General features: G+C 44.4%; 1 protein-coding gene across 1 annotated transcript; it reads right to left on the reverse strand.

Annotated features, from left to right (window-relative positions):
• Nucleotides 1-29: 29 nt before the first annotated feature.
• abcc3 (ATP-binding cassette, sub-family C (CFTR/MRP), member 3) lies at nt 30-23,084 on the reverse strand. Its single transcript, XM_068754252.1, has 31 exons — nt 23,049-23,084; nt 18,161-18,337; nt 17,789-17,914; nt 17,296-17,433; nt 16,577-16,702; nt 16,330-16,391; nt 15,664-15,795; nt 13,991-14,236; nt 12,705-12,882; nt 12,409-12,570; nt 12,193-12,285; nt 11,613-11,816; nt 11,195-11,341; nt 11,025-11,112; nt 10,663-10,729; nt 10,458-10,584; nt 9,196-9,372; nt 8,912-9,079; nt 7,914-8,094; nt 7,718-7,823; nt 7,324-7,480; nt 6,962-7,169; nt 4,681-4,994; nt 3,628-3,827; nt 2,849-2,975; nt 2,457-2,558; nt 2,080-2,226; nt 1,835-1,993; nt 1,217-1,383; nt 942-1,136; nt 30-725 (listed from the first exon to the last, which is right to left on the reverse strand). The coding sequence occupies exons 1-31, from the start codon at nt 23,082-23,084 to the stop codon at nt 614-616; spliced, it is 4,629 nt and encodes a 1,542-aa protein (XP_068610353.1). The 3' UTR covers nt 30-613.
• Between the last annotated feature and the right edge of the window lie 2,888 nt (nt 23,085-25,972).

Consider the following 25,972-nt stretch of genomic DNA (forward strand, 5'->3'; position numbering starts at 1 on the left):
AATGTTGCAGCACCAGAAGTGAACGTTTCAGTGGTTTATTAGATGAATCCTGACTTCATAGACAAATAAAATGACCAAACTGGCTGCTTTAATGCACCAAATCAGACCAACTAAAACCGTAAAGTTCATCCAGCATCGAATAATAAAAAAAAAACAGCATTTAATAAAGGCATTTCAATATTTCCATATTTTGGTGGTATAGAATTCAAGTTTTAGAGATTTGTTTTACAAAGAATTTCGTTTATAACTGAACAAACGTCGCTACATCAAACAGTTCCTTAACAAGTAGGTTAAATAATGGTGCAGTACAAAAGTAAGTGGGTGTATCACAAAAGTGTGTGTTTTATCAGGAGCGCACCGTTAAAGAAAATAAAGGTTCTTCTGTTGTTTGCAGCAGACAGCTGATGAGGAGGAGCGGATACATTCATTGCTTTCTTCATCCCTCCTGCAGAAGGCACTAAAGAGCAGCTTTGGATCAGAAAAATGTTCCATCTTAATGTATAAAAACAGTAGAAAGCACCCTGGAGACGAGTTCTCTTCAGTCCACTGCCCAGGGCAGGACCGGAGGAAGCTGGAATGGACATCCAGCTGGTTCGTAACAGCAACGGCGGCGCTACTGCGTCAGTCCGGCATCTTTCACCATGCCGTAGAAGATTCCTCTCTGTGACATGAGCTCTGCAGGAGTGTCAAACTCTGCTATCTGTCCCCTGTCCAACACCAGCACCCTGCAAGAAGAGCGAAGAGACAATATCCATAAAGACGCCGAGAAGCCTGAACTCGTCCTCGCATTCATTACAGGGGAAACGGCATCATCGTCACATCACCTTAGCATGAACATAAATACACGAGTATCTATCGTAAAACATTCATGTATTAAAACGTTTATCTGGAGTACGACTCCAGATAAAGGGGAGGAGCCAGGATAAAACAAAATACTGAACCTGGTGTAATCCATGATCGTGTTGAGTCTGTGAGCGATGGTAAAGACAGTGCAGTCTTCAAACTGAATCCGAATGGTGGACTGGATGAGGTCGTCCGTCTCCAAGTCGACGGCGGCTGTAGCTTCATCGAGGACGAGGATCCTGGTCTTCCTCAGGAGAGCTCGGGCCAAACACACCAGCTGCCTCTGGCCCACGCTGTGGAGAGAGAGCACCCGTCAGGCACGGCGCTGCGGGGGGACGCCTGTCAGTCAAAACGCAGGGCCTCCGTCGCCTACCTCAGGTTCTCGCCCCCCTCGGAACACTCCAGCTCCAGCTTTGCTGGCTGGTTGCTGACGAACTTCTGGAGGTGAGAATGTTCCAGAGCTTTCCACAACTCCTCCTCGCTATACTTGTCGAAGGGATCCAGGTTCATCCTCAGTGAGCCTGAGAAGAGCACAGGCTCCTGCAGCGGCGCGACCCGAAACACAACCAATAACCAAAGCCAATGATCAGCCGAGATATTGAGAAACACATTTTGAAGCTCCATTGACTGCAACGTTACCAACAATTTCAAAGTAATCCATAATCCAGGGATCTCTTCTTGATAATCACCAAAATGTAATAACCTGTTCCTGGTAACATTCCCAACATTCCCTGAAAGTTTCATCAAGATCAGTCTGTAACCTTTTTAATTGATCTTGATAAAAGTCGGCTGGATGGACAAACAAACAAACACTGGCGAGGCAAATACGCACATCCAAAAATCAAACACACCTGATACCTGCCGGACTGTCCTGTGAGTGCGGGTGCGGGTGCGGGTGCGGGTGCGAGTGCGAGTGCGAGTGCGGGTGCGAGTGCGGGTGCGGGTGCGAGTGCGAGTGCGGGTGCGGGTGCGAGTGCGAGTGCGGGTGCACCTGTGGTATGATGGTGAGTTTGGACCTCAGGTCATGCAGGCCGATCTCAGATATGTTCACTGCATCGATGGTGATTTCTCCCGCTGCAGCTTCCAGCAGTCTGAAGAGGCATAGCGTCATGGAGGACTTGCCGGCCCCTGTGCGACCCACAATCCCAATCTGTACACAAACATCCACACAGCTGTGATCAGTGAAGCCCCCCCCCCCCCCCCCTACAGTCCATTTCTGATTACTGATCCTTTCACCTTCTCGCCCCCTTTGACGGTCAGCGAGAGCTTCTTCAGGACGAGGTCCAGTCCCTCCCTGTACCGAACGCTGTAGTCGTGGAACTCCACATTCCCCTCTGTAGGCCACTCAGGTGGGGGCTTCTTGTCCTCTATTTCCCAGGGGGCCTGAGAACGCAAGGAAAACGACATCTTCAAAAGAAGTGGCTGCCGGAAAAGTACAATTTGTGCACACAATAAGGGCATTTCTGGATCTAGTTATACTTTATAGGTTTCCAGCCCTTGACCTTTTTTGTTGTACGTGGGTAAATTCCTACTGTTTAACTACAGCACACACATAAAAAGCAGCCGTTTGTTGTCTGCCGTAACACACAGGACAGAGGTGGACACATCTTTACCTCCGTCTTTGTCTCAGAGTATTCTTTCACTCGTTCCACTGCGACTATGTTGTTCTCCAGATCCGAGGACATTCGCACCATCCAGTTCAGAGACATGGTCACCTACAGAGACAAAGTTTAGTGCTAAAGATTTGCCTGTGACATCATCATCATCATCGTCATCCCAGGATGAACGTCTGTGTTAACCTGGCTTGCATTGAGGATTGTGGAGTAGTCAAAAGAAAATTATAACCATAACATGGAATGTAGAAGTAAAGGTACTGATTTTGAAGAAATAACTGGCTAAACATAACAGACCAGCTTAAACTGGCAGCTAATGGAAGCTAGCGCTTTAACACAGTCACACACATGACATCATCACCACCAAGGAGCAGCTGAAATCGGTAGAGCACCTGTAGAGCGTAGGACACGGACAGACCCACGAGACCCGGGTTCAGGCTCTCTTTCCCAGTCACAGCAAACAGAGCAGCGAACAACACAATGCAGTTCCCAATGAACTCAATACGCACGCCGAGCCACCTGCAGGACAGCAGGGGGCGCTATGAGAAAACACATCTCCAGAGGGGCTCTGATATAAAATATATATCCGGCCGTTTCCACTGAAAATCATCGTCTCTCATTGGTATCTCATCAGTTAGAGGATCTTTTCTTTGGGAGCAGAAGCGTTCCGGGGTTGAACCGCCTTCCACCTTCTGTGCTCAGCCACTCGTCTGCTCTGACCAGACAGGACCGCAGCAGACGCTGGATCTGAGACCTGGGAGGAAGACATGGCGGTATTCTCCAGGTCTAAAATGCACTATTTTACACGTTATATCCGGTTGTGGAAAATTAGCAGGAAGTGCTTGCCCCGCCCTTCTCTAATAGCTGCTCACCGACTTCTGGATTATGATGTTCTCGCAGAAGGTAAGGGGAAAAGTGAAGTGACTTTGTGGGCTCCTGTCATCAATGTGAGACTTTAAGTAGCCAGGGGACACTCCAAAGAGGAAGTAGTCATAAAAAGCTAACAAGCTGACAACCTGAAAGCCGTTTTACAGTTTGAAATCTGCAGTTGGATCTTGTTCTGGATGTGCTATTCCTCTCAGGGCCATCACCCAGTGGCTGCGCACAGAAAGATAGAGCGCTTCTGAACAACCCTGGAACGCAGCTCCTGCCCTGTTGAGATGACACCTACCTGTTGGACACTATACCGGGGTAGTAGCTCTTTTGGTTGTCGTCCACTCTCACATCGCTCATTAGAACAAAGGCCGAGTTTCTGCCGTAGGCTCGGATTACGCTACAGCCCGTCACGGTCTCGGAGAAATGGGAGTAAATGGGAGAGCGGCTGACTGACTCCAGACGCTTGAGCTGGCGAGATGATGCAACGTAAAATCTCTACAGGGGTTGAGGGACAAACACAAACATTACAGCTGGAACAGATGTTTGTGATGCACACAGATTAACGCACACAGATTAACAGAGAAAGCCAGCGTGCACAAAATGCCTGCAGATCTCATTTGCTCCAATTTAGATGCTCTTGTCGGGATGCCGGAAAGCATGATACGAGTCAAATCATATTGGTTAAATGTAGTTTAGTTATGAAATCCCATGAAGCTAATCTGCAGGCGTTTTGTTTTTATCACGTAGAGTTGCAGGGGAATCAAAGTTATATGCTAATCAAAAATTAAAATCCCTCGAAGGATGCGAAAAGCTTTGGTTTTCTTGCACATTTCATGCTGTTAGTATAAAGCAGATGCTGAATGCCACATGAAAGCGCTCTAAAATCATTTCCAGTCCGAGATCAAACCATGCTGGGGGAAATGAAACGGTAAAAAATAAAACAATGAGATGAGATCGATGACTGATTAAACTGTTTAGTATGTCTCTTCCATAAAAATGGATGGTTAAGACTAAAGAGACGAGTAGTGGTCGATGGGTTTATCGCGATGTGGATCTACTGCCTGTAAGTAATATTTAAGAAACTTCAAATAGCATGTGCTGGTTTCTGTTTCTGTGGTTCACCAGAGTAAAAAAAAAAAAGGTTGAAATCAAATGTAGGTTTTATATTTAGTTTCATACTAGAAGTAGAAATCTCTGCTGAATAAAGCTGCCAGACTGGCCACTGAGGCTCCTGGTATCTATGACTACTAGCAGAAACTGCACTGCACTGACCAATGCACCAACCGCATGCAACAGGCAACCAGCACAGACGCTCAAACATGCATGGTGTTTCTTGTTTCCTATTTACCTGAACCCACCAGTAGAGCAGCATTAATGGGGCTACGACTATGAGGAACATTGGGGTGAAGGCAGAGCACACGAGCAGCACATTCAGAGTGTACCAGAAGGTGCGCATCCATATGTCAATATTTTCTGGGATATGGGCGTCTATCGCGTCCACGTCTTTGCTGAAGCGGTTTAACAACCGCCCAGTGGGGGTGCTCTCGAAGAAGGCCTGCGGCGCTCGCAGGATCCCCTGAAGCATGTTGCGGTGCATGAGCTGGGCTGCCTGCAGCATGCTGTAAGCCCGGCACAAGAGGCAGTTAACCAACAACAGCACACCTACGGGAAGGAGGAGAGGGGCGGGGTCAAGTGTGACGACACAACACCTGAGATTAGGACTTAATGGCCAAGGAAAAACAGCTTCTCTCCTCATGGGTGGCTTTTTATTTTTATTTTTTATTTTTTAAACATCTCCTCTGATAGAAAACAGTAGAAAGTGAACGCTATTTTTAGTTTATTTTGGCGCTGCTTCTTCTTCTGATTTGTGTTTGGCTATTAGCATTCAAGCTAACTGCCAGGGGCAAGTTTCACTAAGGCTAGCCAAGTTAACAAACAGCTGCAAATCAAGCTTTAAGTGTTTGTATTACAAGCCATGTCTGCCAAAATGAAATATCACCAGATCTGAATGTGCGACTATCCTCTTACATCAAACCCAACCCACGACCAAAGATTCCACTCGTATTGAAGTCAAATCAGAACCTTTAAAGAAACACTGTATAACAGGAAGTAAACTATTTGTCTTACAGCCAGCCACCGTTTCTTTTCTACTTCAACATCTGCTCTATTTCAGGGGCTGCACAAATGAATGGCTCCAAGGACGTTAGTTGTGTTAGGTCTGAAATAAATCCCGTCATCGCACGCTTAGTTAGTCTCATAGGCCCAGACCTAGAAAAAACGGGCCGGGGGCTGGAAAGGAAGTTAGGTGCAAAACTATAGAAGTCACGTGAGTGTAAAAGAGGCCATCTCCACGGACACACCACAAAGCTACAGAGTGACAAAAGGCAAAACTGGGTTATTGGTACAAGCTGCAGTGGCAACATGCAAGCGGTACGCCATTCAAGGAGGAAAAAGCAATCATGGTTTAAAAAAGAAACGGGGAAGGACAGAAAAGAACAATTTTCCTGAGTACCTGGACCAAGAAGTATATGAAAGCCAGAGGTACTATTACAACGGCGAAGATGGGTGTGCTGCAAACGATGACTATAATGGTGGAGAGGGAGATAAAGACGGTGGCCAGCAACATGAACACAGTGGATGGGAGCGCTTCGTCTATGATGTAGATGTCCTTGGAGAAGCGATTGATGATGCGTCCTATAGGCGTGGTATCAAAGAAAGACTGGGACGTTTGAAGTTTGTTGACAAGCAGATTATAGTGCAGCTTCCTGGCTGCGCTGATGTTCCCCATGGCTAGTGTGAAGGAAGACATCATGACCAGGATACCTGGGGTTGGTGTGAACCAGAGGGGCAGGAGTAGAGCAGAGGAACAGGTTTTAATGTGGAACGAGAAAGTCACGGAAATACAGTACTGGTAGACTCAGGGAGGGTCTGTCTTTATTGTAGAGGGAAAAGAAAAGCTCGGCGTCTCTCTCCAGGACACGTAATGTATAAAACAAGAAGAGTCCTGCAAACAATACCGTCGGCTAATTTCAAAACACGAGAACAAGAAGCCAACGGGCGGACGCGGCACGTAGCAACACAAAGTGAAAGTATCAGAACATTGAGCCTAAAGCAGTGGTTCTCAAATGGTGGGGGGTGCGATGTCAGGGGGGGCGCCTGTGACCGCGGAGAAAATGTTTTTTTTGCCTTACGAGAGTAAAGTGTAATTGCACATCCACTCCAGTAGTTGGCAGTGGCGCCCTGATTGTCAGAGTGCGCGCAGGGAGTATTAGCAGAAGAGCGGTTGTAAACAATCCGGTGGGAGAATTAGAAAGACATGACTTCCTTATTTTCGGTTGCAGACTAAAAAAAAATGGTAATAAAGCTTTTATTTGTTGTAAGTTAATCTATATTTCTTTCTTTTTCATATTTCTTTGTATGTTAATAAGGATACAAGAGTGTTTTTTTTTCCGGGGGGGGGGGGGGGGGGGGGGCGCGAAAAGTTTTTTTCTTCCTAGGGGGGGCGCGACAGAACATAATTGAGAAGCATTGGCCTAAAGCAAAGAGAGGCCTGCACTAAATTCATTTACACAGTATTTAAAATTAGAAAAGAAACCTCATCCTCATTTGGTGCTTCGTTGTGTGCTTACCTTGTGCGATGCCCAGTGCTGCGTACACCCCCACCCTCATATGGACGTTCTCCTGAGTCTGATTTGTTGAAGCATCATTGGTCCACTGGCTGAGCCAGATGTTTCCTCCGATGGATGCTGCGCTTTGACAGCAGTAGAGGAAACAGATGAACACTGACAGCAGGGTTCCCACCGCTTTGACATACTCCAGGTAGACTTTAGAATTCACCTGGTTCACGAGAGGACAGTTAACAGACCGAGTTAAGGCAGGATCAGCCGAGAAAGTCACAATAATTGCCTAATGCACCACTCAGGCATCAGATGAATTAGAAACTGGAAGCCGAAGGATAAGCCGAAAGGGAGCTGCTATCTGATGGACTGACCCGGCCTGTTTCTGTGGTTTCTGCCTGAATCAGTTTCTGCTTCTCCTCTGGTTTCCTCTTCTCTTGTGACTCTGAGTGTTTCCTCTGGCGACAGGAGTGCTTCTTCACCGAGCGAGATCTGGGGTTCTCTCCATCTGCTGAAATAACGCTGATCTCTCTGAAAGGGGGGTAAAAAAAAATGATGTCAATGACAAATATTTAGAAGATCCTTCGTTTACCATTTAAGAGTAACTCTTCTCTAGATGTGTTTTTTATGTCCTCAAAGTCTTCATTTAACTAGACAAGTACTGCAATGCTGTTTTAGAATGAAGCTCCAGAAAAGAAGAAGAAGCTCAAGGCTCTTTCTGATTTCCAGGAGATAATGACTAAACGTTTCACTTTATCTTGCAGCTACCTCATGAACTTTTTCTTGGCTTCATTGATTCCAGGCTCATTGTCCGCCACATCTGCGTGGATGCTCATGGAATCTTCAGGGAAAAGTTCCTCATCCTCAAATTCCTCTGTAAAAGCATCGCATGGACTATGTTAAGCATCCCTTTGCAAAGATTTTTAACCATGAAAGTATGTGAGTAGAGGAAGCGACACTCTACCAGAGGCCTCGTCCTCCTCGATGTCGTCCAGGGCGTAGTTCCGGAGAAACTCGGCAAAAGCTCCGTTCTGTTTGAGCAGCTCCTGGTAGGAGCCCATCTCTGACATGCTGCCCTCCACCAGGACCATTATGTTGTCCACCTGAGGCAGGAAGCTGATGCCGTGCGTCACTAAAATACGTGTCTGGAGTCAAACAACAACGGAACGCTTTTACAAAAGTTGCATTGCCAGAGAATGATCCACATACTCAGCTCTTCTTTGTTATAACAAAGCAAAACAATGAACAGCCCAACCACTGCTAACTTCCCATCAGTCCAAAGGTGAAAGCCATTTATTTATTTTTTAATTACTATTATTTAATTGACTACTGAACAAATAAAAACACATTCCAGTCCAGGACACCATGCAGAGCAGAGTCAAGCTGTAAAAAAATGTGTCTTTCATTTCCTGCAGGCTTGTAAAAGCTGACATACCTTACCAGGATGAAATTATTATGTCTCTCTACCAAAGTAGAGAAACCACCACAAGGCCAAAGGATGAATGAAGGTCACGTTGCAGAAAAGCGACATGCATTTATGAACAAAGGTTATTCTGGTTCACTTTTAAATGAAACAGAATAATAATAATAATACATTTTATTTATATAGCGCTTTTCTGAAAACTCAAAGACACCAGAGACAACAGACACGTTTTTAAAGGTTTCTTTAACCCCAAAAGGTGGTAGGTTGGAGCAAATGCAGAATTGTTCTGCTGGAATGGGACACGTTTCATTTTCCCGTTGTAATTAGAGGGAACTCAATCGGCATGCCTTCAATATATAGTATTATAGTACCTCTGATCAAGCTATTTGATTGTATTGGGTTTCTTGCATGACAGATGCTTGAAGTCCTCAAGGAATTATGATCATGTTAATCAACCACAATAATCTATTTCCTGATTCCTCCCAGAGTACATTCAGCACCACACCTGTGGATCGAGGTAGATTTTAGACTCTCCTAACCTTTCCCTTTAGCGCCCCCTCTGGACCAATGAGGTTGTCAAAGATGTGTTTGGCCACGTGGGAGTCCACCGCCGACAGCGGGTCGTCCAGCAGGTAGACGTCAGCGTCACTGTACAAGGCTCGGGCCAAACTCACCCTCTGCCTCTGCCCGCCAGAGAGGTTGATCCCCTGAAGAATTGAGATAGTCGATTAAAAAAAGATGTCCGTCTAGACACAGCCTTCATCAAAGAAAAAAACCCAACAGATCCAAAGCTGACACACTCCATGAGAAAAGAACTTTGTACCTTCTCCCCTATTTCAGTCATGTCTCCGCCGGGCAGGACCTCCAGGTCAGGAGTTAAGGCGCAGGCCTCCAGAACACAGCTATACTTCTGTTCATTGTAGGGGTTCCCAAACAGGATGTTGTCCCGCAGGGTGGCATTCTGTATCCAGGCCTGCTGAGGCACATAGGCCACCGAGCCCTGAAGACAGAGGCAGATGTAATCTCTTTACATCCAGATTAACGACCCTTAACATGAGAACATCTATTTTTGTATCGGATCGAGAGAATGTCAGAACAAAGTGAAAAAGAATGAATCAATTCAGAATGTTAAACAGTATACAGACTAAAACTATATTATAGCCGCTCGGGGGCAGCTGTTCATGTTGCTGGATCATCGCGAGGCTTAGAGAAAAGAGGAATTGAACAAACTGGGAAATGCATTTCACTTTCTCATCAATAACTTTGGAATAGCAGTGAGTTGAAAGCTCGAAGGTCGAAGACTCAAAGCAGGGAGAAACAGCTTGGCTGGGTCTTTCCCGAGTTCAGAAGTTCCCAAAACACCTTGAAGCTCACCCACTGACATCAGATTCATCTGGAGAAAATACAGATGTAAAACGAACTACCTAGTTTGGGGGTTTTTCTCCTCTAACATGACTTCAAAACTCTCAGGTTCAAAGTTCTACTTTAACTTTTTTTAATTTGCATTGACATTTTCTTTTTAGGTCATTTTGTAAATGTGCTATAGAAATGAAGCCTTATTGGCTGAATAAATTCCTTTTCTTTTTTTACATTTCCTGATGATGAGATTAAATAAGCTTTAATGATTTTTGAATCCATAAACGAGGTTTTCAATGTAAAAAAAAATGTCTGACGTCATTCTGGATCAGATCCAGAAGATATTTGGACCCCTCTATGACTGGGATTTTTTGGTGAGTAATGTGCGAACTCCTCACAGAAAGGCCCCAAGTTGGATTTGAACCTGTGACCTTCTTGATCAACAGCGCTTACCACTGCGTCACCATGCTGCCCACTTTTATAATAATTATTTTTTTTAAGCCTCCATTATAAAGCAATGGGATTTTTTTTTTTTTATCCAGACGGGTATTTGGATTGCTCTTATAATGTTATGGGATCTAAGTTAGACCAGGACATCAAGATCCATCCAGGAGTTTTTCGGTAAACGTGGAGGCAACAAACAGCGTCTAGGATTCATCGTTACAACATTTGATACGTAGGAATATTCAGAGCTGCAGCTTAGAAGGAAGGCAAAACATGAAGTCCTACCCGTATAGAGACCTCTCCCTCCAGTTTCTCCATTTCCCCCAGAAGAGCAGAGATAAGGGAGGACTTCCCACAGCCGACTTGACCCACCACTGCCAGCAAGGAGCCTTGGGGAACCATCACGTTTATACTAAAGACAACAGCAAAGTCAGAACAGCCTGAGGCGTGACAAAAGCAAGCATACAGAATGTGGTATTTAGTGACATACTTGTGCAGAACAGGAGGATCGTCTTCAGCCCACGTGAATTTCCCATTAACTACCGTCACTGAAAAGTCTGTCGAGCAGCATAAAGTCAAGAGAAATTCTTTGCAGCTGTTGCATGAGAATAAAAAGGCTAAAAGACATTTACTAATGGTTCGGCAACCGCAAGCACTTCAGAGGTTATTGGGTTAGATTAAAACTCTTGAAGCTTCCTTGAAGGTTAATAGTCTGCTTAAACAATCAGACAATCATATTTCTGGGACAATTAATGTTTATTTGCTTTTAAAATGAAAACAAACAGTCTAAAGTTGACAGAGGAAAAGAACGTTTACTTTCACATTTGAACCATTAGCGCCGTTTCATCTCACCTGTGGCCGTGTTCTTTCTGCTCACTGCATTTGGGTCAAGCTCATCATGACTGAGGAAAGCTTGGATTCGCTTCAGTGAGACATTGGCCTGGGACACAGCACAAATGAACACACCACACAATAAAAAAAGACTGCTGCAGAAAACAAAGTGAATAAAAGAAAGTTCCCACCTGAACAACACTGCTGATGACTTGGGGAAGCATGTTGAGCGGGAACCTGAGGATGTTGAACAGCGACAGCGACACAAAGGCCTTCTCTGCATCCAGGATGTTCTTCTCATCCACACTCACATACACAGCAAATGTCGTCAAGGCAACCTGAAAATATAACAAAGAAATGATTAAATATGAATTTAGACAAATCAGTCATGATGATACAGCATAAGGAATTCCACTTGGAGCTAAGGAACACTTGCTAAAGTGCATTTACAGTTCTCAGACATGACCTCAACCTACGTAGGCTGCATGGAAGCACCCGGTTTCCTCTAAGATTATGGGATCAACAGCCGAGAACGATGTTATCCAAATGATCAATTCCAAATTCACATAGAAAGAAACCAGCTTCCCAATGCAGAGCAGAGAAACTGACCAGGAACGGCGCCGTGCTCCAGGCCATGGTGGACAGAGCTCCGAGGTAAGCCGTCTTACGCAGAACATTGAGCTCCTTCTGGCGGATGGCCAGGACCTTTTCTTTGAATGAGTTCTCCCAGGCGTACAGCTTTAAGACTTTGATGCCGTTCAGAATCTCATTCATGAGTTTGATACGAGCATCTTTGTACTTCATCTGCTCCACCTGGCAGTGACGAAGAGGAGGAGGAAGACCGGGACGAGAAAAAAAACATCAACCAAGACAAAAGCGAAGTGGCAACTCTGCAAAGTATCGTAAAACCCTGGAATCATACTTACGTGGCAGCAGGGCGCAAAGAAATCAAACATACACAAATGAAAATGAAACCGCTCAAATATTGTGACGGAAGGAGTCTCTTCTATTCACTTTTGTTTTTTTTTTGACAGGTTCCTAACTGCTCAGAAGAAGAAGCATCAAAGCATCCATTAAGACACCATCGTTGGAACTTGTGAGGTATCATCCTGCACAAAACTGTATACAAAACTTTACCCAAGTAAAACTGCAGCCCGCTCATTCACACGTTCATTCTGACGGTTCACACCTGGTAGGCCCGAGTCTTCATGGCAATGACAGCATTGAAAGGGATGAGCATGACCATGACAGCCACCCCGGCCAGCACAGAGGGACCAAGGTTCTGTAAAACAGAAAACCTAAGCAACGGAAACTCAGATCGGGATGAAGCAAAAAACCTCCAAATCACGGAGGGACTCGACCTACTGACAAAGGACAATGACACACGTTTAATTCGTGTATGTACCTGCCAGAGGAAATAGAGCGCCAAAACAATCTGAAGAGGAGCAGACCACAACATGTTGAGGAAGGTGGTTAGGTCCATGAACCTCTGTGCATCCACGGACATCAGGTTGACCACCTCTCCCACCGTAGACGAGCGCTTAGCGGCATTCGTTATCACGAGAGCCTGCAGGACAAAAAGCCTTTACTGAACACCATGCATGATGAACTCGGTCCTCTGGGAAGCAGCGCATCTCCAGAGACAAATGTACATGATATATATATATATATATATACGCATGGTCGGAAGCGTGCGGCTACCTTTCTGTAGATCGCTCCAATGACAGCGGTGCGTACATTCATGCCCGTGACAAAGCAGTACTGAAAGTGACGGTGCAGGATGAGAGTCTGCAGAATGGCTGTGAAGAACATGAGGAAGGCCAGTGAGTAGCCCCACCAGTCTGGGGCGCCTTTCTGCTTGGTGAATGAGATCAGCATCCTGTAAGGGAGAAAAGAGAATCATTTATTTAGATAAAATACCCAACAAATATGAAAACAACTACGCTGACACTCACATAACTAAAATTCTAATGGAGATTCCTTCTCTACGTCTGTTAGGCACGGACTTCGTCTCGCATTAAATATATTCACATTCTGACTACAGTTATTACTGACATACGAGAATAAGTCGCTCCTGGACCGAGCTCGTAACTCAAATCGCTCGCATGTCAAATCAAGGCCGTCTAAATCCTTCAAATCAGCACTAATAACAATGGAAAACACATTCTGAATTGCTATATTGATACACACACACACACACACACACACTGAAAGGCTGGGGACTGAACCACCGGCCATCTGGTAAGCAGACGACCACTCTATCACTGCCCGTCTAACATGAATGACTGGCTGGCTTCCAGCAGCTTTTGGACGACGCTGCACTGATGACTTCTGTTCCGACAGTTAAAACTTTACTTTTTTGTGTACTACTTTAAAACATTTTTGCACACATTGTGCACACCATTCGATGTGAATTTGTGGATTAAATTGAGATTGAAACACATGGAATAAGGAAAGAGCACAACTTCCTGACATGTTAATGCTGAGGGGCTTCTTCAGATACCGACCGGAGTGCAGTGCTCTCGGTTTTCGTTCTAGTTAGTGCCAGATTACATGAAAATAAATTAATTGGATAACATTTATCATCAAGAAATAGTACAGCAAATCATGTGTTGTGGTCTTAAATGACACAGAAGCAGTATATATTATTAAAGCATACAGCGTAAAATGTTCCGTTAAGTAACTCACAGAATATATGATAATAACTATAAACCCACAAATAAGCAGCTAGTCCTGATATCACTAAATAGCGCTTTGAAAGAACACCCTGTTATTATTGTTAGATTTCTCCTTGTTATTATAAGCTTGAAGGAAACTATGTAAAAAACAATAAAAAAAAACACACACAGTCCATTAATAACTACGAGTAGGATAAATGCTGATGGATAAAAAATGCAAAAAAAAAAATGCAAATCCGACACTCGTAAAATAGCATTTGCAAATATTGAATCAACCGTAAAGCTGAAAATACGATCGAACCTTTTTACCTGAGCAGCTGAGGGTTCACAAAGGTGATGATGTCTTGCAAGATTTTGTAAGCAGAACCAATCAGAAAGTAGGGGCCAAAGGCTCTGATGAGGGCACGCAGGAACGATGGCTTGTGAGCAGAAGCTTTCTGATTGGACAACAGCACCTCCACTTCTTCTGGACTGGCTTCACTTTCTCCTCCGGTGACATGGTTGGTTGACGGCGAGGGCTTGGAGTATTCAGCCTGGCTGATCAGATTCTGTTTACTGGAGAATTTTAAAGTTAGATTATTGGTTTATTTGTTTGGAGGAAAATGTTTCAAATGATAAAAGTTATGCAACGTGTTAAAAAAAGAAAAGAAAAGGTGGCTAGAGCACATCTGTGGGACCAAGAGAGTTGTGACAGAAATAAGGATGTAATTTCTAAAGCAAGAAAATCTGTTCTAAATAATATTGGTAAACTAGCAACAAATGAAAATGACAATGAATAAATAATTATTATGGCGGCTGAACTCTCAGCAGCAAGGACACAAACAGACTCGCTTCATGTTTCAGAAGCCATGTTTATCTTTAAAATAAAAAAAAATCTACTTGAATGGTTGTTGTTGAGCAAACAAACCAAAACTCAAGAATGCTGGTTTGTCCAGAAAGAACTCAGGGAGTGACATGTAATGCAAGAACTGCTGCAAGCCACAAAATATGCATGTAATTACTAACTTTAAGTGCAGAAGTCTGTGAAATAAGCTTAAGAGAGCAAACGGCAACTCAGTCAGCAAACAGGTTTGTGTAGCACAAAAGAAAAGACTGGAACATGCTGCCCCGCCTCGTTTCACAGGCAGCTCTTTAAACATTCTTACATTCAAACACAATAAGATAGCCGACGCTTTCTATTTTTAAACACAATGACTTATTTTGAGGAGTTACATTAATCTTTTGGAGGTTTCGGTCCAGTGAGGACTTACAATGCTGCTTAATCCCAAACAGACAGCCTTCCCTCTATTCAACACCTGTGAGCCGAATATAAGTCAATTAACAAGCGTCTGGTATCTGCGCAACCTGCAGCCCCACGATGCCATGCTCACATCCCTCCTGGACAGGGTGCGGGTGTCTTTTACTCAGCGGAGGTTATTTTCGTCTTTCTCCGGATGCCCCCCCCCCCCACCCCCAGCAGCCAGTGCTCCTGCAGCACAGGTAAGGCATCTCCCCAGAGCCACACCATATGTTTACAGGCCTTTATCTTTGCTGTTTGAGTAAACTGCAGAAATGTCAGGTGCTCTTTGTCTGCAAATGATTGATTTATTGGCCCCGCAATGCACTGGCGACACATTCGGGGTGTACCCCGCCTCTCGGCCATAACCAGCTGGGATAGGCTCCAGGAACTCCCGTCGGAAAAAGGGGGGGATGAATAAATGAGGGTGAATGTGAATATGTTGATGTGAATAAACTTCACATCAACATATGTGGGGGGGCTTTCATTTGTAGTTCATCAACAAGCTTCTCAAGGTGACATTATAATTGAAGCTATATGAGCTGACGTTGCATCAACACTGTGTCTGATAAGTCAGAGGTCAGAAACAGACAAGCATGCAAAACAACTCAATGAAGAGTCGCTATTGGTTCGCAAATACGGGAGGGGGTGAATCTGACCGTTTACCCACTGGCCATTCTGAAGTATCCAGAGTTACCAAACGTACCTCTTGGCTTCGGTGTGCTCCTTGTCCCACTCTTTCAGGAGTTTGGGCACCATCACCTTGGAGCTGTCACGCGGGTTCAGAGACCAGAGGTCTTTAACCTCCAGTGGCATTTTGTAGCCTTTAATGGCCATGCTAGGAGACAGAAACAGGAGTTAAGCTCAATCTGGTAGATCAAGAAATTCCAGCGAATAAGCTATTATCTTAAACGTCGGGGGCTTCAGCAACGTCTGATGTTCATTATCAGTTTTGTAATGTTCCCCCCGACTACCATTCTCTGGACAAACGATGATTCTAAAACTTCAGTGTCTCAGAAACAACTCTTAAAAGAATGCTCTCTGTAAATACGCTTAATTGAATTTCCTGGAATCCTAATCACCATTATGTACTAGTGGATCAGATGTCGCCGCAAATTGTTCCTTCATGCACATGTAACAGAAAACGACAAAATATTTTGTAGGGGTAAACAAGAAAATAAAAGAAGAAGCATAAAAAGTGCTGCAGAGGAAATGGTGTGATGATTTTAACTAAAGGCATAAGGTGTCTTTATGAAACGGGAAATGAAAATGAAACTTAGACAGAAGCATGTGTAAAATAAAGCGCACATTTCACTATATTTTAGTTTAACGTTAAACAATTTGAAGATTCATGAACACAGAACAGACGCACCTCGTGAACCACCAAAACGTAATAGTGGAGAGGAATCCTGCTGTGGTTTCAGGGCACGGATTCTGAGAATACAAATGTAGAAAGCGCTCGAGATCAGAAAAAGGAAGAGGAAGGCAAATGTGTGTGTGTTCTCTGTGCTTGTGACTTGCTGCAACTTGCACGAGGCAAACACAGATGTTCAGATCAGCAGGAATACACAGCAGTCAAAAGCAAACGCATGCACACTTCAGCAGGATGTGTGACTCACAGGGTCTGTGTTAACATTGGAGAACAGAGGGGGCTTCTCATTGAAGCAGCAAAGGATCAACTCACAGGCCACCAGACCGAAGTAGAAGTAGAACGTGGTGAACCGAAGTTTGTCCGTCACTTCGCTCTGAAACGGAACACAACAAGCGGACCATCAAGAGAGGAAAAATGATTAGAATGAGTGGGAAGACGCACCTTTTCCTCTCCTGCTGCCTGGTGGGTGTGGCGACTGTGTCCACACAACTTTGATCCATCATGACTTGCATTTCTCACACATTTACTGGAGTAGTGTGTTTTTTTTTTTACATACTGTAGTAATTTGTGGCTACTACACAAAAAGCTGGGGGGAGGGGTGCACTCAGAGATTATCTTCATGAACAGGGATATGAAGAGCATTAATCTGATCACTGACTATGCTCTGTTCATGTTGTGCATTTTAACAGGTTTTTTTGCAGAACGTTTACATAATCACCTCCTAAAGTTGTTTTGATAAATGTGTGAAAAATCTACATCTAAAAATATACTCTTTTCTTTTTGTCAAGAACGAGCTGGACGATGGCGAGCCGTGACAAAACTTTGCTTCAAAATGTTTTGTTGGGATGCATCCATGCCTGGTTGGAGGTTATGGATTTTGGGGGACAGAGTTCATGTACAGTATGTTGCGACACACAACGCAGTACCAGGATGAGGAAGGCAGCACAATGGGGGTGTTGTTGTCACCTGGCTGGAGGCCTGCAGGATCTTGGAGCGGAAAGGCACGATGGCACACAGTACACACAGGAACCAGAAGATGAAGAGGACCCCTGAGGACTGCACCCCGTGCAACCTCTCATACTGGATCAGAAAGGTGGCCAGCAGCTGAGAGATGGGATGACGGAAGGCATGTGAGGTAAAGCAGTCAGCCTTAACCAGGACTATAAATATAACATTTATAACGTGTGGCTACAAACACACAAAAACAAAAACACACAATCCACTGTTGGACATGGCTAACACATTTCCTTCTCTTTCTTTTACATGACGACAATTCACAAAGCTTCTGATCAGGACACAGACCTGTGTCTTTAAGCAACTTGATCAAAACACAACTGATGGAGGGGTGAGAGATTAAGTAACAGAAACATGCCCCCCTCCCCCCCCCCCCCTTAACATTAAAAACTGCCTTCTGTACATGAGCGGCACTGGAGCTTTGTTTGAATGGAGCCGTCCTCACCATGGTCATGCCAAGGACCAACGGGGTGACAAAGTAGATGGGCGGCTGGGGGAGACCTTGACGCAGCTCATGGAATGTGTAGAAGAGATCTGTCCAACACAAAACCCACAGCAACAAGCCAAAAACCTGAGAGCGCACGGAACGAGAAAGAGGCAGCGGTGAAGCCACATGCATGAAACAGAACAGGAATTACAAGAGAACATTTCATTTCAGCCCAAAACTCTATAAAGTCTGCTCTATGAAAAAAGTTATTTTATGTTTGTTTTGGAGACAATTAATAAAGTACTGATTGACCGATAGTAATCATCACAGACGTGGACGTCACTTTGACACTATGTGAAAGGCACGGTAACAAAGCCCCCCCCCCCTCACCGTCTTGAATCTGCTCATTATGGACATCATGATGTAGCCTCTGCTGTTCCTCTTGAGATAGAAGCAGTAGATGGGGCAGACCGCCCAAAGGTAGATGCACGGCAGCCATGACAGGACAGTGAGCTGGAAACACTCTGGCAGGTCCGGCCGGTCTGTGTGGAGCGTCTGATTGGCTACCTGCAGAGAACAGCACTTCAGCTTTAAGCCCTGCATCGCTTATCAGAAAACCCTCCGTCTGACCAGCGGGGCTGGAACCTCATCAGACTTTAACAAAAGTCTGCGAACCCTCAGTAAATATCTAGATGTTTGCATAGTGTATAGACGGAAGGGAAGATAATCTTGTCTGGGACCTCTAGGGCAATAAAATAATAACCTTGAGCGCAGAGATTAGAAGCTTCACGTTTAACCTTCAAGAAGCAAGTTCAAGTTCAGAGCAACACGGTGGTACATGTTTCCGTTTTCAACTAAACCCGACGTTCGGACCAATAAACACGCGGCGCATTCATAGATGCAAGTTCTTGGTGCATGGAGTCACACTGACATATAAGCAAAGCTGAGCTCAGGATGCCATGATCTTCAAATTAGTGAATAATCGTGGGAGAGTCCACAAAGAAATTCAGGTTTCTTCTACGTGCACGCTCAAAGTGCGCGGAAAAACCGAACTCGTGGTGACGTGCAGGGAAAGGTTATTTGAATTGTGTAAGCCGAGCCTCTCTTGTGACACGCCAAGATACCGCTTTCCTCGACCCTGAATGAACACAGTGGGATGTTCGGTATTCATCCTGCTGCTGGGAACGATGCCTCGGAAGGACATCCGCAGAAGAAAGGGGAAGCCATCGTTCTCTCCTGTACCAGCACGAACGAGAAGAGCACAGAGCGCAGACCTCCGCCAAGCAGCTCATTCCCCTCCTAACTGGATCTACACCGTCCGCGTGGGGATCTGGATCAGCACCGAAAGGTTCTGGATTGTTCTTGGTATCTTTAATAACCAATCAAAGTAAATCAGAGTTAATGAGCACTTTAAACAGGGTTTTTAATGTTAAAATAGTTTTTCCTGACCTCATTCTGGAACAGATCCAGATGAAATTCGGTGGTGAGATAGAGACCCCCCCCCCCCACCCCCACCCTACATGACTGTGTCAAATTCCATAAACATTGGTCAATAATCAACCACATTTTGAAGCTCCATTGACTGCAATGTTAACGAAAATGTCAAACTGATGCAGAATCCAGGATCTCTCCTGGAATGTCACCAAAATGTTATCATCCGTTCCTGGTGACATTCCCAACGCGTCCTGAGAATGTCATCCAGATCCCTCCAGAACGGTTTGAGTGATCAGACGAACGGACGGACAGACAGACTTGATGAAGGGCCGCCCACGGATGGAAGCACGATAAACACAGCTGCCAGCCCCCGGCCACTCTCCAAACATCGCCTCACCCGTCTGCGGAAGCATGAGCGCATGATTGTGTGAAGTACCGGTAGGTGGTGATCAGTGACGGCTGTAAAAGGCTCATCACTGCCATGGAGGTTCTTCTGTTCAAACCTAAAGCCCCCCATAAGGACAAGACGGGGGGGGCTAGGTGAGCCGCTCTTCATCATAGCTCTCTCTCTGTCTGGAATGCTCTTTGTAAACAGGCCGGGCTGCAGAGATCTGCCGGTGCTCAACTCTCTGATGCAAGCTCGCCTTCTCAGGAATGTTCCCAACGTGTGTTCTAACGCGATTCCTTTCTTTACACTCTTTTAAAAGCGCGGCACACATAAACAGATTATTATTACTGCCTTTAGCTGTAGTCCGTTCCACCAATTCTCCTGCGCCTCTGCAAGCACCATATTAAGTATGTTCATATTGTAAATCCCACACATCACTACGGAACAGAAAAAGGAACTCTGAAATTCAAACGCATTCAGTTTCCCTGCACACCGTGGGAATAGAAGAAATGAAATTAATGATTGACTATAGTCAACAAAGAGCCGGTTCTTCGCCGAGTAATTCTCCTCGGGTGGGATCATTTTAATCGGAGTTGGCCATGTCGGGCCCCCATGCGGATGGACGGTGGGACGTTGGAGGTGAGGACTCGGGGAAAGGTGTTCTGAACCGCCTGGTTCACCTTCTCAGCGCTATCAGGGAGTATCACCGCCGGAGGCTGATTCTATGCTGCCGTACCCGACGTTCTCTCCCACGGCCAAGCTGCAGTCCTCCACCGAGCAGCTGGCATTCGGGGGTCAGCTTGACCGCATGCCGCCGTGTCAGCCGCTCAAACCCGGCTGACCCTTTGGGTGGCCAGATCGCTCCCTACTTCCCTAAACTCACCAAAAACTACCAAATGATTAAACTAGCATAAACTGAATGTGAATACAAATAGCAAACAAAACGCTACGCTCTCCAGTCCACACTCGCTCAGCTTGGATGGGTGGATACTTCCAAGTATTCAGCAGCTTTTACATAGATCTGCTTATTATAAGAAAATATGTTATAAAAAGAAAGAAAGAAGCAAACAAACTAACAAAGAACTGATTTTAAGCAACAATGTTTCACTGTCGAATTTGTATCGCAACACCCGTACAACGTAAAGCACAATATTACACCGAGCAAATCAGACCTTATGGTAAAAAAGATCAATAAATGTTGCTCACAAAGCGGTAATGAAACATAGAAAAGACTCAATGCAACACAAATGATCAGCTTTCACCGTCTAGCGCAGGCATGGGCAAACCCAGGCCCGCGGGCCATATGCGGCCCGTTGGGCTATTTAATCCGGCCCGCCGAACTTGTCCAAATTATATCATTAAATAAAATTGTATTATAATTAAACCTATTTCATTTGACCTTTTCCCTGTAATGCTACCTGTAAAATGCCAAATCCTCTCATGTAATGGCTTTTACACATCATTTATATTAGCTCACACAAATACTCCATCCATCTGTTCCTCGCCCGGCCCCTCTATCAAATTTTAGAACCCATTGCGGCCCGCGAGTCAAAAAGTTTGCCCACCCCTGGTCTAGCGACTGAGACACAGTGAAAACAAATGTGTGGAATCTCAGAGAAATGAACACGACGAGATAGAACACAAGGAAAGCTGCTCGCCACACAGCAGCAGTCAGGCTTCGGGCTATTTAACCGACAGCGTGGCCTTCAAGGCAGTTACGAGTTTACATGAAACCCGAAACCGAAACAAAAAGTGAGAGAGAAAGGGCGAGGCTCCTCGTGCCAACAGCCACCCGGAAGAGCCTCGACCAGGCAGATTACTTCACTCAGAATCTGAAACGGATCGGCTCCAGGAAGAAGCAGACGGTGGAAACGGCTCGCACATCTCCTTCCCTTCGGAAGAAGGATGTTTGCACAGCAGCTAGTTATCGTCAGGATCGTTACGGCGCCGGAGGGAGTTAATGTTAGCAGCGGAGACGATCCCTGGCGTGAACAGAGCAGTCAGGTCGAGTGACAACACAAGCGATCAGTAATCATCGTTAAAGCGAATTAAAGCGATCAATCTATAGATTGTATGAAACCACTGACTGAAAAAAGCTTCAATCACCGATGAGCGAACGATGCAGTCGAGTCAGAAATGGCATCGGTCCTTTTTCTACGCATTTACAAAGATGCAAACATTTCCTACGACTGATGAAGATGAAGGGAGGTGGTGAAGGTCAGTGCGACCGGTCTGGACAGCGGCCTTTTGAACTTGGCGAGCCTAAATGCCATTGTGTGTTGTTCATGTGTGTGTGTGTGTTTTTGTGTGTGTGTGTGTGTGTTTGTGTGTGTGTTGTTTGTGTTTTATTGTATTGTTCAGTTAAGTTTTCATGGACCTATATTTACGGAAGGGATTCGTGCATGTTTTGTGTTTTGTTTTTTAAATAAAGAACTGAGAACAAAATGACAATCAGCCGAACGGTTTTTACACCAATTGAACCGAACTGTAGATTGAAGCTGCCGAAACCTTATTTATTGGGGCCGGGGGGGCCGGGCAGCTCGGATGCGGATCACTTTGAAGTGAGGTGATTTATTCATGGCCCAATGATGTGTCATTTTCTGATAAGAGCAGCGCACCAATATCTGATTTGAGACAGATATGATCTCAAATCAGTCTACTAGCACGCAATAAGCTACAACGGAGTATTCCAAAAGGAGCGTGCAATTCGGAACACTCGCACTCGTCTTCCTTCACAACTCAAACACCTTCTTATTTTAAATAGAAACACTATTTTTCATTTTCTAGATTGCCCTTGTCGTATGCCTCTGAGCACACGTCTAGAACTCCTCATTGTGTTTTTATGGGGGTTGTTCAACAATGAATTTCACAACTCCCGTGTTTTTCTCATTCGATTTGATTGGCTGAACCCCTGATTGAAATCTCCACTTTGCTATAACATGTTAAATAACTACACATGCATTAATTGGACATTTTGTTAGCAGGTCTTGCCCCATAACATCTGTATGAAGTTACTTTTGACTTTGATCATCACACGGAAATATTCCCAGTGAGATTGAACCTATAACAGACTTGTGATTAGGAACTTTCTACTGTGTATTTGTATTTTTTTTTTTTATCTCTGCTACTACCTCTGAGATGAGTTTTGGAGCTGTAACTAATCCACATTAACACGGATATTTGTGTATTTGTAGTTTGTTGCTCCGCTGTTTACATTAGCAGAGGTCTATGCTAGTTTACTGTAAATCCTAAATCCGCTCGTTCGCTCAGTAAATGCTATTAAAGGGCTATTCACAGTTAGCCATGGCCGCTACGTCAGAACGGCGGCGTGGAGACGACAGAAAGCAGCGCTATGACGTAACAATGACGCAACCTCATCTCCGCGGAGAAAAGGTGCAGCCGCGATAGCTCTGGGCTGCGACCAGCGGCGGGTGAGGGTGAAGGAAACGAACTCACCCAGAAAGGAAGCTCGGGTCCGCACAGCGTCTCCATCTGCGTCACGGCAGGAGACCGGAGACCGGAGACCGGAGACCGGAGACCGGAGACCAGCGGGCGGCGCTCAGTCACGTGACACTCAGTCAGGAATGTTTACGCGCAGCTCGGACATGGGTTCGGTTCTACAAGGAAACCAGTAATGGGCGGTAACTTCATGTGGAGGTACTCTAATCAGGCTCCGCCTCTTTTTCGCTCTCTCTCTCTCTCTCTCTCTCTCTCTCTCTCTGTCTATATGGTGTCATGGTGTCAGGGCCATGACGCAGAAAGGTGCTGCGTCACGGTGTCAGGGCCATGACGCAGAAAGGTGCTGCGTCATGGTGTCAGGGCTTACGTTTGACAAAAAGCAGACCCCACAAAGGCTATTAGTAAAAAAAAAATAACAAAGTCAAAAGGGAATTAATTCTAAGAAATATTCTCAGCAAACCTGCGTCAGTCTTTGTGTGTAAAGATGCATACAAGGATATAGATTGGGAAGAAATGTGGCTGTTGTCAAGAAAATGTTTTATTTAGAATAAAATACGGGAAGTTTCTTTGAAAGTATTACATAGGTGTTACCCCACTAATTTGAGATTAGCAAAATTGTATGCAAATATTGCCCCTTTGTGTTGTTTCAGCCTTAAGGAGGGATAAGACATTAATCCAGCTCTTCTGGGAATGTAGCTTTATTCTGACCTTTTAGATATAATAGGTATTACTATTGCTCTCAAAATAGAATATATGTTATTTGGACTCCCCCAGAGAAGGACTATATTGTTAATCTCATCCTCCTTCGAGCCAAACACCATGCCAGTAAATTTGCAAGACAAAAGCCAAACCTGGTTATTTTTATACCTTACCTGCACTCATATTTGAGTTGCCTGATGTATGCCTCGAGTGCAAATGTAAAATGTATACCATGTTGTTGTAAGCATTATATGCCTTTCTTCTTTCTTTCTCCAAATTTGTGTGAATCTCAAGCCTGTGGTTCATTGTTACAGTATTGTTGTATTATATTTGTTCATTTTCAATAAAATCTGTTTATTACCTGTCTGTCTGCCTGTTATTGCCCCCTCTCCATTGGGCATGAAAGCAACTATATAACCCGATCCCTAAAACTCACAGATGTGCATTTAAGGTGAATGTGAGGAAGAGTGATCTCTGTGCTAAACGAAAAACAATGAAAATGCAATCGTGATAATCGAGTTTGCAAGTATTCCTTGTTCTCGTTTCTCATAAATGTATAACTTTGTTCTTCGAATGTTTCAACTTTTTTGTGGCCACAATGTTCCGATGTATTTATGTCAGATGTTCTTTGAGATTGAGCGTTAAAGTTTTAAGCAATCTTGTAACTATAGTGGCGGTGACGGCTGATGCGACTAACCAGCTTCAACATAAACTTCAATCTAATATCTGTGTATTTCACTGCATTGAGCCTATTCAGCTCATATTTGTACAGAAAGAGCTGATGTGTTGGCTAAATGGCGAGACGACAGAAGTGTAGGGAGGGAACCTTCGTTAAGCAAAGAGGCAATCCTCTCACGAACGGGAACTCCTGCTTTATGCACTGAAGTCTGATTACCAGGCGTTAAGCCCTTCTTTTCCAAGCAGATCTGACCTTAGCCCACAGGCAAACGCCTCTGTGCCCATGATCCTTTCTGATGAGCTAGCAGACTATGAACTTACCATGACTTATGAGGAGTGCCCTGGATCGTGTGAACACTGCAGGAGCTGCCATGAATTGTCAGGCGTCAGCACTGTCGCATTATGCAAATAGAGCCTCTACAGACTTGATCCAACTCTAGAACGGGAAGATACTTTTTTCATCCGTGCTGGTAAGGAGGTATTTCTCTCGGACTCACTGGCTGGTGTTTGATATAAGCTACAAAGTTGTATTTGCATCCGGCATGGACCAACCATATTCAAATTTACGTTTACAAGTCACTAAGCTCCATTATGCTATTTTTTTTCCGAAATATGGTAAAATAAATATAAATAAATAAAACCTGTGTTGACAATATAATGCCGATCTTTATTTATTCCTTTTCAAAATTGATGTTCTTCTATTTCATTGTTCTTGCAGGTATCACAGGGCTAAGTCTGCCATCTAGGGGTCAAATGGGACTAACACAAAGATCTGAATATATTTCCTACTAACGAGGCAAATAGATTGTAATGAATAAGTATTACATTAGAAAATGCAATTAAAAGTGAACATATGATAGTTAATTGTTTTACTATTGCATCTATATCTCTGAAACAACAATTTAATTTTAAACACTTATCATTCATATCTATATTTTACAACAGTATATATAGAAATAAAAATGAAATAAATTGAATATGAACTGAAATTTTGTTTTATTGCTGAAACACAATAGACTAAGTACAAAACAGCTTTAATAAGACTATGTGTAATTAATAGTAACCCCCCCCCCCCCCCCCCCAAAACCCCCCAAAACAAACACATTTATAAATCTGAATCTGAGTTGAAGAAAAGAAATGGGTGAATTAAATTTCTGGTTAATTTATGAGACTAAAATGAAAACATGAGAATGAGAGGAAGTGGGTGGGTGGGGGAACATTTTCAGCAAGTGGCTTCAGGAGGACATGAACCCCCAGCCAACAGAGAACTGAAGCCTCAGCGCATGGGGGGGGGGGGCTTAACTGACCCCGACTCGCTTCATCCAAATAAAGGTAAACAGTGCCTCAGTTGGTGCTTGTTGCTCATAATAATGGAATTGAGTTGTGTTGCAGTGATGTAACAAAGCTGTGCAATGAAAAGCTGCACAATGACACTGAGCAGCTAAAAGCTGGTGCTCAGTTCAACCAGGATCTCACTTTATAGTGCATTTTGTCTGACACCTGAATGTTCAACAAGTTCTTTATGTCATCACTGAAAGGTTCTT

The sequence above is a fragment of the Brachionichthys hirsutus genome, chromosome 21 (assembly GCF_040956055.1).
Source record: "Brachionichthys hirsutus isolate HB-005 chromosome 21, CSIRO-AGI_Bhir_v1, whole genome shotgun sequence".
NCBI classification, from domain to species: Eukaryota; Metazoa; Chordata; class Actinopteri; order Lophiiformes; family Brachionichthyidae; genus Brachionichthys; species Brachionichthys hirsutus.

Excerpts from the sequence above, each read along its gene's own strand:
- abcc3 (XM_068754252.1), bottom strand. The coding sequence starts at position 23,084 with ATGGAGACGCTGTGCGGACCCGAGCTTCCTTTCTGG. Across the intron at positions 9,080-9,195 it reads TGACTGAAATAGGGGAGAAG|GGGATCAACCTCTCTGGCGG; the intron begins GTACAAAGTTCT and ends TCAATTCTTCAG. Across the intron at positions 2,227-2,456 it reads ACTCTGAGACAAAGACGGAG|GCCCCCTGGGAAATAGAGGA; the intron begins GTAAAGATGTGT and ends TTGCGTTCTCAG.